This window comes from Mastacembelus armatus, chromosome 11 (genome assembly GCF_900324485.2).
Source record: "Mastacembelus armatus chromosome 11, fMasArm1.2, whole genome shotgun sequence".
NCBI classification, from domain to species: domain Eukaryota; kingdom Metazoa; phylum Chordata; class Actinopteri; order Synbranchiformes; family Mastacembelidae; genus Mastacembelus; species Mastacembelus armatus.
In genome coordinates this window covers 10,077,939-10,092,470 of record NC_046643.1, presented here as the reverse complement: position 1 = coordinate 10,092,470, position 14,532 = coordinate 10,077,939, and the positions used below count along the sequence as shown (strand labels likewise).

Sequence of the window (14,532 nt, the reverse complement as noted above, 5' to 3'; positions counted from 1 at the left end):
AATTTAAAGTACACTTGTCCCACTGGAAACTGACCATACAATAGGTGCCCTCAGGGTATATGGCCCATTAAGCACATCAAGACAGTTCTATGCCACATCTGTCCAAATCCAAAGTGTATGCCTGGATCACCCAAAAGGACTTGCTTTTGATGCTGCTTCTATCCATCCCACCTTCAGTCAGCTGCCAGATGTGAAAACATTAGCCTCGAAAAGCTCTATTTCAAAGCAATACATACATTGTGGTGGTTGTTGAATTTCTTACTGGTTTAAGAAAATAAACTATATTGGATTGACTGTTGTAATGACTGTTCTTGTCATTACTGTTTTTATTATTTTTATTATCAAAGACTTTATCAGATGTTATTAGCAAATTGAGAATTTTTGTTTTATTTTGTGTCGCACTGCAAAGTATTGAAAGACTGGTCTTTTCTGTTTCTCATAACAGTACAGAATTCATTAGGTGAATGGATGAGGACACAAGTATGTGCTAAATGACTGGTGACATGCTAAATTCTCCGGTTTCTTCATTAGTTGACGTCCTCCTTGCAGGGCGAGATGATGTTGCCTTTCACTTCCCATCAATCACATCACGCTATTTGATTGCCTGTCTGCTCTGTCTGCAAAGGTGTTCCCCTGACCCTGTCTTTGTTTGAGTTCTCACCTTTCTCTGTTTATCCTAATACGTGTGTAGAGTGGTGATTTATTGTACAGGTTTTGTCTCGTTTGTTGAACACTGTTTGTGGTGGTAGTGACTTTTTTCTCAAACAACAGACCATGCGAAACCCAGTGAAGATCATTCTCTCCCCTTCCTTCTGTCAGACCCACACAGTCTCACTAAGAGCACAAAGAGCATGCCATTGAATTTAGGATTCTGCTCACTTAATATATTGTGCTAGTCAGTATAATGTGCCAGTGCTTAATCTGGTCACTAGATGGAACGAAAAGTTGGTTCAAGTAATATGGTCTAGGGGTCGTATCTCCACCTGACAAAATAGATCTGGCGCTGTAGCACACAGCCTGTCATGTTTGATCAGCGCTGATGGAGGCACTGTGTGTTCACTTGACTATGTGAGAGCAAATCGGCGCAACCAGTTTGTACATCTGTTGCATGTTCGTACAGAGTCTGGGTATGAACCCTGTAGATTAATAAGGAAATGTATGAAGGCTGTTTGCTCCACTAAGATATAGGAAACTCCACTGCTCCCATTTAAATTAAGTTCTTATTGTATTCAGAAATCCAGATAGTGCATAGGCTGTTGTTTTGAGTCATAGTTTGAAACCAGTGGGGGGGCTAAGTCCCCTGTGTGCGTGTTTGTCGTGTGAGTCACCAAGAACTCTGTTTCCCACAATGCCTCCAAAGGTCAAACACTAGTTACCGCCTACAGTTTAGCAAAGGGCGGCTTTCCCTATAATTTATGCGTTCCTTTCTCTCTGTACTAACATTTTAATAACCATTATTAAGGCTTTTCTAAGTAGTTAAGCTGGGGGGACTGCCTACACCCACAGGTCAACAGTGGGAGAGACACGAAATGCACTCACAACAGCTGCAGAATATGGGGAACTACTGATGGGGAAAAAACAAAAATACTGTTTTAAATGAGATGAAACACAAATAAATTCTAAATTCTCATTTAAACTAGGCAACCTAAATATTAGATATGTTATATATGTTTTATTTTTGCAAATAAGCTTTCATTACAATTTCAGGCTGAGCTGTTACCATAAAATTTCTAATTTTTAGAGTACAGCTTTTAAAAAATATTGGTTAATACTTCAGTATTGTGCTGTTAGTTTCTGCTGTTCTTTCTTTTTTCATGGACACACCTTCGGGTTCTTACTTTTGTATCTTCAGTTAATCAATCTCTGCTCTCACTCTCACCTTTTGTGAGGACTCTCTAATTTCAGCGCCTCAGTTTTACTTTGGCTCTCCTTTCTTTTTTTTTCTTTTTTTTTTTGTCTCCCTTGTTCAGATCCCTTCACTCTCACTGTGGTCCTTGCGCTCATTAAATAAAACCCAGATATGTCAAGTTGCCATGTCACCATGTCTCATAAACCCTCTGTTCTTTTGTTTTTTAGTGAATGATGCAATTGTTTTCAACAGTTCTGCTCCTTATAATGACTCAAATTACAACCGGTGCTCTTGGGCTGTTTGAAAACCACTAGTTTAATTCCCAGATACTTTTTATTAATCTCTTGACTGTCACATCTGTTTCTGAGAATGATGATTGCAATCGGTTGCTAGAAGGAGAAGATAAACATCTGTGATAGCTAGATGCTGAGGTATTCTTCCTGTAAGAATTTAAATTGATCTACTGTTATGAAAGTAGTATCTTCTTATCTATTAAATAGTCTTGCTAGGCTCATTCTTAAAATAGCCATTATCCATTGTTGCCATAACCAAGATCAGAGGCTTTCCATTTCCCTATAAATAAGACACAGCTGACTTTAATGTATGAATCGGTGTTGTTAAAACAGGTTTCAGGGCTTGATGAATGCACAAGATGACTGAAAACATTTTACTTGAACTCTCTTTTGGACAATGCAGAGTTCTTGTATCTTAGTACTTAGTATTTAAGATTGGATTAACATTACTTGTTGAAGTCTCTGCAGAAATGATTTTGTTCATCTTGTAGCATTTCAGTTAAATTTGTACATACATGGCTGGTTAGAATGTTGATGTTGGAGCTGGATGTATATACATGACTTACAGAAAATGAAGATCACTGTTTCCCCTAAATATGAAAACAAGTGCTTTAGTCTCATAATTTTTATTTTCACTTCTTGTAAGAAAATATATAGTGTGAACATAGTACAAGGATAAACATCTTGTGAAATAATCTGAGGCATGAGCTTACGATGAATGGTGTTTACATCTACGCTTCCAAGCTTATTGCAAAAGATAAAACTTGACACGATTTCCTCTTGAGGATTTTTTTTTTCACTCCTTTAGTGTATTGGGCCTTCTGTCAGAATCCATAGTAAGGCAGAGGACATCCTTTGTGCTGCTATAATAGTTGTATGCCTCAGAGTATGACTAACAGGTCCTGTGGGCAGAGTGCTGGTGTGCATGCAGATTGATTGGAGAAAAAGAAAAAGTGCTACTAGTGCTACAGAGGCCTGGTGATTTATTTTTTGTATCTAGAGGTTAGGCATGTAATAAAATTGTTTGTACTTTTTTTTTTAAATGTTTTTTTTTCTCTGGTTCATCATTATGAAAACACCGTCGTTGCCACTGACGCTAAAATCGAATGTGAGACATGTGTAAGTTACTTGTGTTAAATACATGCAAACCAGCGAGAGATATTTATCCTCTTGCTAAAACAGACGAATGCCTCACCCAGCGGGGCTGGTGTTCAGTGGCTGTGTTTTTAACTGCAGCTTGGAGCCGTTCGAGTCCTGCTGAGTTATGTGTTTGTATGGTTAAAGCCTTAGGTCTTTTCAAGCACCTCGCTGCTTCAGAAGAAGAAGAAGATGACCACCCATCCTGTCTGCCTAAATGGTACTGTGTGTGATCTCAGACGCAATTAGATCCACTCATATTCTGGGACGTATTTATGTTTTGCCTCAGTGCTCTTACATTGTAGACTGAAGTGTAAATCCTTGGAAATTCTTGCCTGTTGAACTCCTTTTACATTATTAATTTATACTTCTTACAATGATTGACATACTGGCATGGATTTACCAAATTATTTGGTTTGTCTAATACTTTAAGAATGTTTTTTTTTTTTTTAATATAAGTAAAGGAATAGCTCTAGCAACAGATGCTGCAGCAGAATTTGCAGCATTTTGTTCTGGCTTTTGTTCATAGGGTGATGTATAGAGTTATTTGTTTCTCTGCTGCTTAGAAACTGACTTGGGTATAATATACTGCACAGCACTGAATGGCTGAATGGTTATCAGGTTGCTGCAGTTGGTAGCAAGGTCTTCCCTCTCTTTGAGAGATGCTGGATTGAAACTCTGGTGTCTATAATCATCCTCCCTGGTGAAGCATCTTTGAGAAACTAAATCTATGGCAGTAGAATAGCCCTGCAGCTGACCCAGACAGCAGGTAGAGTGGTAAAAAATTCTATTTTTACTGACTCTCTCTTTTCCTCCTGTGATTTTCTTCCATTGAAAAGTTGGTCCTATCATTTAATTGGGGCACAAACAAGGAACGAGTAACTTATGAAATGATTCTAAAAAGATTTTTAAAAAGTAGATATTTATTGTATAAATTATGGCACTTATTCATTTAACATTTGTGTTTTTTTTATTAATATAATGACTCCTAACAAAAGACAGACAAACCATAAAAAATAAACATAAATGTTAATCACAATCACAGGAATAATGCATGACTTGGATGATTCTCTGCACTTTTTGTCTTCCTATGACGTTAACAGAATGTAATGTGGGACTGACAGCCACCTGACTTACAGCCTTACTGCTGCTGGCTTTCTGAGAGATTCCACTTCAAACAGGGCCAGCAGCTTGAGATTGATTGAAGCAATTTCCATCTAAGGGAAAGTATTTCAGTCACTGTAGCTGCCTCTGCTGTTTCTGCACCACATGCTATTACAGCTGATTGGTCAGAGGACAAAGAACACAAATAAAAGGATAGTGAGCTGATGAGGCAGGAGGAACCATGTACACTGAATATGTTGGTGTCATTGTCTGATGGCCTGACAGGGAGCGGGATTCCAGCACCCTTTATCTAACTGCCATCTACTATTGTTCTGCTGGCTTCTACGTCGCTCTCTTTCCTGTCTTAAAGGATCTATACTCTTTTCAGATGTTGACTGACAACCGCTTCAGAAAGTCTTCAGCTGAGTTCTTCCGCTCTAATACTCAGGCACATTGAAGAACTTTAAATTTACTTTAATGAGTCAGATTTTGCACACCACACTTTCAGGTTTATATTAAAATGCGGATGAAGGATAATTTCTTACCACTATCAAAAGTAAAAGAAAAATTTTCATCCACCACAACATGATTTTTTTTATGAAATCTGGTCTCTTCTTGCAATATTGTGCATGTGTGCACTGAAAAAAGTGAGCATATTTCTTTGAGTCTGAAATGGCATCCATACAATGGATACAAGAAATGAATAATAGAGATTGAGAGAAGTGTCTTTATTAGTTTTTTTAACTGTATGTGTGCCTTTTTTTTTTTGGTTACTCATAGATGATGCTGGAGCAGAGTCTGATGAATTGCTGGTGGACCGCAGCTATGTGAAGAAGAAACTGGAGCATGGACTGACACGGATCTGGCAGGTTTGTAGAGAAGAGTCTGCTTCTATGTCTTGCTCTTTTTGCACGGTCTGAAGCATGTTTCTACTTCACTCTCTGCACCTAGTTTTTCTTTTAATTTATTTTCTCACACATTTCTGCTCAACATAGTGGCTCAGTCACAAGTCCTTCTCCCATGAATCACTCTGTCCTTCCAATTTCTCTCCTCAGGATGTCCAGTTGAAAGTGAAGGCCTACATCCTGGGGACAGACATGTCTAACTTCAAATATGACGATTTTATAGTGGTACTGGATGTCATCAGCAGGTACACCACACCGCCAGAGCAGCCTGCTCATTCCTTGTTTCCACTAATTGGTCTTCACTTGCTCTCCTGCCTTCTTCTTGTCTTTATTTTAAGGTTGTTCTACTTTTGCACATTTTTTCCTTTTGCTTTGGTTCTTTCTTGCAGTGTATATTTGTTCAGTCATCTATTCACTAACTGGCTCAAATTATGCAAAAACACTTGTATAGTAATAAACATGCATACTTTTATATCCAGTAATGAAGTTTTCATTGTCTTTGTTTGCATGCACCTTAAAAATGAATTTATAATGCACTTAAACATAATGTTTTTATGCTCAGTTCTAATCATGTGATAGTCCACTTTAATTTGCATTAAAGGCTGCCAAATAGAAAGTGTACAGTGTGTCAGGTTGAACATTTGAAAAGCCTACTCTATTTGGAAAAGTCAAAGTAGATCAGTTACTTTAGATGCAGAATTTTATGCTTGATTTCTTTTAACAGCATACTGGCTGTCTCTAGTGCCAGAGCAGGTCTGTGGTCCAAGCACTGGCTCATCAGTGCTTCAAACACATAAAGGCTTTGAAGCTAAAGGGCAGTTTTTGATATATCCCCAACTTTAAACATGGTCTATTCAGAATCGGATGTAAAATGCATAATTTTATATAATTGATGAAATAATTATCCTAATCAATGGGCAGCACAGTGGATGGGTTGTCAGCACTGTTGCCTCACAGCAAGAAGGTTCCTGGTTTGAAACCCAGCAGGGGCCTTTCTGTGTGGAGTTTGCATGTTCTCCCTGTACTTGTGTGGGTTTTCTCCAGGTACTCTGGTTTCCTCCCACAGTCCAAAAACATGTATGTCAGGTTGATTGGTGACTCTAAATTGCCCATAGGAGTGAGTGTGAGTGTGTGAGGTTGTTTGTCTCTATGTGGCCCTGTGATGGACTGGTGACCTGTCCAGGGTGGACCCCTGCCTTTCACCCAAAGAGAGCTGGGATAGACTCCAGCAGATCCCTCATGACCCTAATTAGGAATAAGTGGGTATAGATAATGGATGGACGGATTATCCTAATCACAGCATTCGACAGTAGGTATTCAGCACAAACCACCAAGCTTCAGTTGTTGAGTAGGCATCCATTAAAGAGCTCACTCCTTACAGGGCCTCCACTTATTAGAAGCTCTAGTGATAGTGAACCATTTTTTTTGTTACTGTTGCTAACAAAGGGGTTTTGGTTATTAGAGCCTTTAAGGTCACATGCACTGTGAGCCCCACTCATTGGTTTCATCACAAAAATGTTGCCATCACAAATATTTTATAAAATGGATTCAGTTGTTATATTTTTTTTTTGTTTATTCACTCCTGTCACCTCTCTCAACAAATGCCTCTGTCTGTTTCTTTCCTTCATCATTGTCATAATTTGTTCCCTTGCCCTTTAACCATCTCTTTCAGGTTGATGCAAGTGGGTGAGGAGTTTTGTGGCAGCAAGTCAGAGGTCTTGCAGGAGTCTATCAAACGCCAAAGCATCAACTACTTTAAAAATTATCACAGGTAAATGTCTAATTTTTTAACAGTTAGACATTGAGTGTACTTTGAAAGAAAGTAGTGAGATGACATTAGGTGGAACAGGAGTTTTGGACAGAAAGTTTGACCAAAGCATTTACATACAGTACTGGCTGCTTTTCACTCACTGCACTGGAAACATATTTACATCTTGATTATATAACCTCCCTGCCAACCACATGAATATGTATGTTTTCACACAAATGGCGTGTAATTTGCGATGTAATTTGCATTGAGCAGTGTTGTGATTACCTGTCTAGAGTTATTGATAAGATGCTGAAATATCAGAATGCTACTGAGCCCCATCCTTATTCCACAAAAGAGGGAGATAGAAGGGGGGGGGGGTGGCATCTTCAGGTTAAAGGTGATGAGATGGGTGTGATCTCTGTGTGAAGTGTAATCAGAACTGATAACATTATCAAGGCACATTATCACCCCCTGCATACTGCACACCACACACATATGCGCAGTAGCTTCCACCGTGCATCATCTTTACATTAGGTTTGATTCATTCCCCAGCTGGGTGTCATTGCCAAAGAGATTACCCACCAGTGAACTCTGACTGGTTTGATGCCTGTATTAGTCTGCCAGCTGCCTGCAGTGAGACACTCAGTCATACAGTGGTTGCATTGTTGGCTTGCGGGTGCAAAGGACAGAATGACATTGAGAGTGTGCAGACAGGATAAATATCTAAGAGATTTGCCACTGGTCATTTCTGTTTAATCATCTGCTCTGACGGATTGAACTGCTTTTAATGTTTTAATGTCTTTTCCCAAATGCATTTCATTAGATCATGATAGCTGTAGGGAAATGGAGTTTTTGCAAAGAAGACTGGTTAAGTCAAGTTTATGGAGAATGCTACCATATGTTAGTCAACCGTGAGGCTTTCCTGCCTCTTGTGTTCAACATTCTTTCACTTGTCATACTTCAAACACCATGAACACAAGGAACAAGGGCTGTTGCCATGTTTGACGTTAACACTGCTCTGACATTTCACGCACAAAGACCTAATATTGGCCTAGTGGGTGTGCACTGGGTTGCCTGTCTTGAGCTGTGATCGCACTTAACATGGAGAAATGTTACACACACCTGCTGAGAACCACACAGACACACGTCTCTTCCTTCTGACTGTGCATCACTGACCTTTGCAGGCTTCGTTTATTCCAGCAAATTTAATATGGGCTCTTAAAGCATGGAAGCTGGTTTAATATATAAAATGGCTTTTTTTTTTTTTTTTTTTAACTAAATTCCCATTTGTTTTTCTCTCATCTCATCCCCTCAGGGCACGACTAGAAGAGCTGAGGATGTTTCTGGAAAATGAGACGTGGGAACTGTGCCCGGTCAAGTCTAACTTTAACATCGCCCAGCTCCATGTGAGTAAGAATCACGTCAATGAGGCGGGAAAGTCAAGCACAGTAACATTGATTCATTCCACACTGCCACACTTATCATGCACCCCTACCATGGAGAAATGAGCATAAGGATAGGAAACAAAGGGGAAGCAGCTGAGTGATTTCTGTGTGTGGGTAGTTCTGTGGTTCTGGCTGTGGGTGTGTGCAAGTATTTTGGCCTCTTTGTCAACGTAGGAGGAGTAAAGTTCTCCGCACCATTTGTAACTTAGATGATGATAAATTTGCTGTGTGGCCTGTGTTACAGGATGTTGCACTAAAGAAGAAAAATAAGAAAAACAAATCAAACCCAGACTACAAAAGCTTAATGTAGATTATCTAGTCACTACCAAAATGTTGTTGGATATAAATATAGATATTCACTGACATATACTGTAAATCACTCAAAAATATAATCGGTTCAACTCACTGGAAAGAAGGAGATGTCAGAAAGATGAATGGAGTGAAATCAGCATTCTTTTGGTTTTAATCATTTTTCAAAATCATTGTTTTTTCCCTTCCTACCTTACAACAAACATGTCCCATCATCTCCAATTTAGGAGTTTAAGTTTATGGGCCAGTGTCGCTCTCCGTCCGTGTCCCCGAGCAGACAGACTGTGACCTCCACCAGCCCGGCCCAGGAGGAGCTGTCTCTTTTCCAGCAGTACATTCAGGAGGGTAACCCCTTTGAGATGCACATTGAGCACAAAGACGAGGAGACTGAGGATGTATTGGCATCTAACGGGGTAAGTGAGGTGTGTGTTTCCTGGTCAACCCAAAATTCAAAATTTTAGCGATCTTGATAAGAACTTTTAAGATAGTACAGATAAATAATTGTTTAAATTCATAGTTAACCACGAAACGTAGTCTTTCCTTATGTGTATTGTCATTATATTCAGAAGTTGTCCTTTGCACACCTGCTTACATATGCACATCTTAATGAACAAGGCTACCTGTTGGGGTAAAACTCCAAACAAGTTAATAAAGACACAAGCTGGTTTATTGGGACTTAATCACTGTGGGCTATTAAGTGCCTGACAGTATCCCTCAAGCTGTCATCAGCCAGGCCGGAACAAACATTAATAGTGTAGAGCCAGCAGTGCAGAACCTGCCGTGATTATTATGGCACTTTGACATGTGGTCTGATATGTAATATAAGCCGTTAAACAGCAAATGAACCTGTGGGTAGCTCCAGCACAGACCATTGATAAATCTGAGGGTAGAACTGAATGTTCTGTAATAATGTAGCATCTTGTCATGTAATCATTTTTCTGTGCATTGTTAGGTCCTCATCCATCAGGATTTAATACTTTTCCTCAGCACAGAAGTATTTCCTAGTGTGCTCTCCATTATTGGAAACGTTTTTATTTCTTTAGGACACATTTCTGCTGTTTTGTATTAAATATAGATAGGCAGCACTTTACTTTAAAGGAAGTGTTTTGCTGCTAAGTATGGTGCCGTTCAGTTTTGCTGGCAGTCTGTTTTGTTCAGTAAAACTACTAGTTCTACCACTTTGGTGCCATACATATTTTACAGCAAAGGCAAATCGTGATTCTCCTCCGTTATGCAAGCTGCATCATCAAACCCAGAAGACCAGCAAAGCTGGACTTGGGGAGGGAACATTGGCTTCTTATCTTTTGTACTAACTGAACACAAACCCTTTTTCTTCACCTGAAAAATGTGATTGTTTTATGGGCAGTGCATGTACTATTATATTATATGTACTACTGTGCTTGTGGAGCAGCAAAATCAATGAACCTTGTACACTTTGTGTTGAAATCAAATCGGAACTTTGTGTTACTACTGTTTGCAGCTGCACTGTTCTTAAACCACTAGTTCTCACGCTCCTTTTGGAAAGTTTCAAACCTTTATCTGCGGACACCAGCGTTTCCCCACAGGCACTGGCAAATACTCATTGCAGCATAGAAGTACTCTAACTGCAGCTCAGACACTCTGGTTGTGTTTATGATCTTAACCAGCAGTAATCCAGCTGTACTGGAAATATTAGCTACTTGCTATGCCATGATGCTAGCAGCAGCCCAAACCTTTGTGTTTCTCATCAGTAAACATACAAATCAGATTTTGACAACATTGTATGTCAGAAACTGTGAAATAACTTTTGTGCAGAGTGGCGACAGTGCCTCTGGGAAAACTCAAAGCTTTAAAAATGGTTTAATAGTCTTGCCTTGATCTAGTCTTTGCCACAGTTTTATCTACACCTACATATTTATCTTGACATGCAGTGTGAAGGTTATTTAAATGGAACACCCACAATAAAGGCTCTGAATATATTTGTAAATGAAATATTTCAGCTTTTGATTTTTCTTACATTTGCAATTCATTTCAAGAGCATGGTAGACTTCTTCATTCATTCATTCACAAAGTTTAAATCCAGCTACTTCATGGCTTAATTGTTGTGTGAAGCGTGTGTGTCTTCACAAGTGGAGAAGAAATCACAGAGGTGGCCTGACATATCCCACGTTTTTATATGAATATATTCACCTTTAAGGCTCGACATATAAAACAATATATCGCCATCTAATTTTTTTTTTTCTTCCTCATTTCTCAAGTATGAGTCGGACGAGCTGGAGAAGAGTGTGTATCAGGATTACGACAGCGACAGCGATGTCCCTGAGGAGCTCAAGCAGGACTATGTGGATGAGCAGACCGGTGACGTCCCTGTCAAGAGGTCGGTTCCAAGTCTAAAGAGACATGGCTCATGGGATGACAAGTGAAGTTACTTAGTCTATCTAGACAGTCAGCATGACTGATGAAGAAACAACTCTCATTACTCACATACAAATTAAAACGATCTCTTGGAAACTTTTTAGTAGCAACGATCATTTTAGTTCACCTCTGCCTAACCCTACAAAGCACGCAAAAAGCTAATATAATTGAATTCATTTTCATTTGGGAAGAAATTTGAATGCAATTGAAGAAGAGTCTGTTTTGTCTGTTTCATTATCAGGGAGTCTTGAATTCGGAGGTTCCTATAATTTATGCAAACACCAATTATCTTAGCATTTTATAGCTGTAATTATTAGTTCTTCCTCTCAAATTGATGAGGTGGGCGTCCTAAATAACCACATAAATTTGGATGCTTTTATTTCAGCAGGATGGATTTATGAATTTATAGGCTTCTTTGTTCACTTTGGAGTGTCTTTGTTAAGAAACCTACTGTGCAGCATGTGTTTGTATGTGTGTGTTTTTGCATTTCTAAGAGCTGACAGCAAATTTTACACCAGATTTGCACGGGCCACAAGACACACAGTGCTATTACTTATTCAGTAGTTCCTCATTACAGAGCCATTGGTATAATCATCATTTCCTGTCATGTAATGTACGATTAATGGTATTGTGATGTTTGTGCTCAGTGCTGTCTCATTATTTCACAGGCCTGACACGCCTAATAATTTTTTGCTTCATCCCTCACACATTTTCAATTCCTTTCTCCAAGTGTAATAACCCAACATACAACTATAGTCACTGTAATGCAGATTTTATACTCTTACTGACAGGCATTACAAACAGTTGATTACTGAATGGGCCACATGGTCACATCCAGAAATTAGATGGCCCATGTAATGATTGCTGGCTAATGTGGCTCAAAGATCAGTGTGCTTGAGGATCACCGGTTCACAGACTTCACCACCAGGGTCCTTCTATGTCTCTTGCGTTGTGTAATGGGTTCTGATTGATCAATTATAGAAGTTTGACCCTTGCTAAAGGTTTTGAATACATCTGATCATTGCAGAGGATTAGTGATCTCAACACATATCATAGTCTCGTCTTTTCTGATTATTCTGCCTTACTTTCTTTCCCATCTCCAATTTCTGCACACAACAGCGTGTCCCGAGAGACCATAAGAAGCAGGAAGAAGTCAGACTACAATCTTAGTAAGAGTAATGCACCAATCCTCACCAACACCACCCTCAACGTTATCCGGCTTGTTGGTAAGTCTGACACACACATACATGCTCTTCACCCTTCAAATCTGCCCAGACTTGGCCACAGTGGGTGTCTTCTCCGGCCTGCTTAGATTTCCATTTATTCATCAATTAAGCCAGCAGCTCAATGCAGTCAGCACACTCAGGTGTGACTGAGCTGCACTAATAATGTTTAGCCTTCACCCTGAGCCTTGACCTTTAATTTCCAAAGAGGTGCTTACATGTCTTGGTGATGTGGCTTTGGAACCACTTCCTTGGCAAAGTGCGCCCTTTGGCAATTTGACCCCTTGTGATGTGATTTTCATGTATAAAAAGGAATTAGACAAAGCAATTAGCTTTCCCGTGTGGTCCTGGGCCTGAATACATCTTTTGCTATATGAATTCATTGAATAACTCAGGATGATACTGATTCTCATCATTTCAAATAATCAGTTATTTCCAGTTACTACTTCTAATCATTTGTCAGTAAGTGCACATCCATTTAACCTTTTTTTTTTTCTTTTGTCTTTTTTCTCACAATAGGTAAGGCTGATTTAGAGCCGTATAGAAAAAGGCTGATTTCAAGCAATCACTTCTAATTCAGGCTGTGCAGCTCTTTGATGCAGTTAAATTCTTCCTTTAGTTCTTGGTGCAGAATCAAGAAAAAGGGCATGAAAAATGAGTGTGAGAGAAATATTGCTGCCTCAGTGGCAAAGCAAGCTAGATTGAGTTTATTTCTACTTTTTCCACCGTACACTCATCAGTTCTGAGTCAGTGGTAACCTTGTTACACCCCTGTACCTCTGTACTTCTTTTTACTACTATCCTGTTCTGTAAATGCGTAGGCAAGTAATCTCTTACAAGATTACTTTAGAGTAGAACCATTTCATGCAATGTCAAACTGATACAAACCAAATAAATATAAATAAGTCAAGTACTATATGGATGCCTACGGTGTCACGCAAAATATGACGCAAAATATGTGTTCAGCACGTCCAGACTGGTAACTGTCTTCGTGCCCTCTCTGGACAGGAAAGTACATGCAGATGATGAACATTCTGAAGCCGATTGCCTTCGATGTAATCCACTGTGTGTCGCAGCTCTTCGACTACTACCTGTACGCTGTGTACACCTTCTTTGGGCGCAATGACATGGTATGGTATTTCTGATGTTTTCTACTCATTACACTATATACTGTGACGTAGCACTATGATGTGGTCTATCACTGATGGGCACACACAGGGTTTGGAGTAACCATGTTATTACCACTGACTGATATAACAGTCAGTATTATTTATGAGTGCAGTTACCCCTAAAAATTGATTTGCAACAAAACTTAACTTAATTTCTGATATTTCCCCTATGTCTTTTTTGTTGTTTTTGTTTTTAACGTGTTACTTGCTATACTGTAAAGTAGAGACAGTTTCTCTATCACTTGATGGAAGTTACTTAAAATTACTTTTACTTTTTTGTCTGTTAGATCAAATACACTGAGATTGGGAATAACTATCTTGTTTCATTGCTTCCTGTGTCACAGTAAAAATTTCAGCTAATGATGGGTTTCAGCCTGAGAGCCCATTCTCCCCACTATATTTAAAAACTACCATGTCATTTATACTGTGCCTCACAAAGAGGGAAAGCAGCGTTTGTGTCAGTGTCACCCTCGGGGAAATGGTAATGATGGCAAAAAAATGACTTCTGTCCAATTGAGGTGGAAGAGACAAAGAGGATGAACACTCCACGGGGGCCCCTCCAGTACAGATTATTGGCATGTTTGTTTCTGTGTGTGAAAGGGAGATGAGCAAAGGTGACATACTAGTTGCAAGATGCAACTTGTCAAGGGCTCTCCTCTCTCATCTGTCTCAGCCTGACCACTGTAGATCCATATAAAGAATCAGACTGTGTGTTTGTCACCTTCTTTCTGTCGTCACAACTTCATTTATATATCACTCTTTGTCTGTTACTATCTACATTCTCAACCATTCTGTTCAACTGTGTTGTCCTTCCCCTCACAGTCCTACTGCATCTCCACGATTCTTCTTTTTCAGTTTTTCTGCTATATCTTTAATCTTGCATGTTCTGCACCTTTCTGCAACTTTCATCCCCTGTGTCTTCATCCTGTCACCACTCCGATGCAAATCTCTATCT

At 39.3% G+C, this 14,532-nt stretch overlaps 1 protein-coding gene across 4 annotated transcripts in view; it reads left to right on the top strand.

Annotated features, from left to right (window-relative positions):
* Window positions 1–14,532, top strand: part of vps50 (VPS50 subunit of EARP/GARPII complex) — a 77,960-nt gene that overhangs the window by 38,356 nt on the left and 25,072 nt on the right. For 2 of the 4 annotated variants that reach the window (XM_026299892.1, XM_026299889.1), the window contains exons 14-21: window positions 5,164–5,252; window positions 5,439–5,533; window positions 6,961–7,059; window positions 8,354–8,444; window positions 9,020–9,205; window positions 11,030–11,148; window positions 12,306–12,412; window positions 13,417–13,538. In XM_026299892.1, the coding sequence (XP_026155677.1) occupies window positions 5,164–5,252; window positions 5,439–5,533; window positions 6,961–7,059; window positions 8,354–8,444; window positions 9,020–9,205; window positions 11,030–11,148; window positions 12,306–12,412; window positions 13,417–13,538 (908 nt within the window). Of the gene's footprint in view, window positions 1–5,163; window positions 5,253–5,438; window positions 5,534–6,960; window positions 7,060–8,353; window positions 8,445–9,019; window positions 9,215–11,029; window positions 11,149–12,305; window positions 12,413–13,416; window positions 13,539–14,532 lie in introns of all 4 variants that reach the window. The other 2 variants (XM_026299891.1, XM_026299888.1) reach the window with 1 other exon arrangement.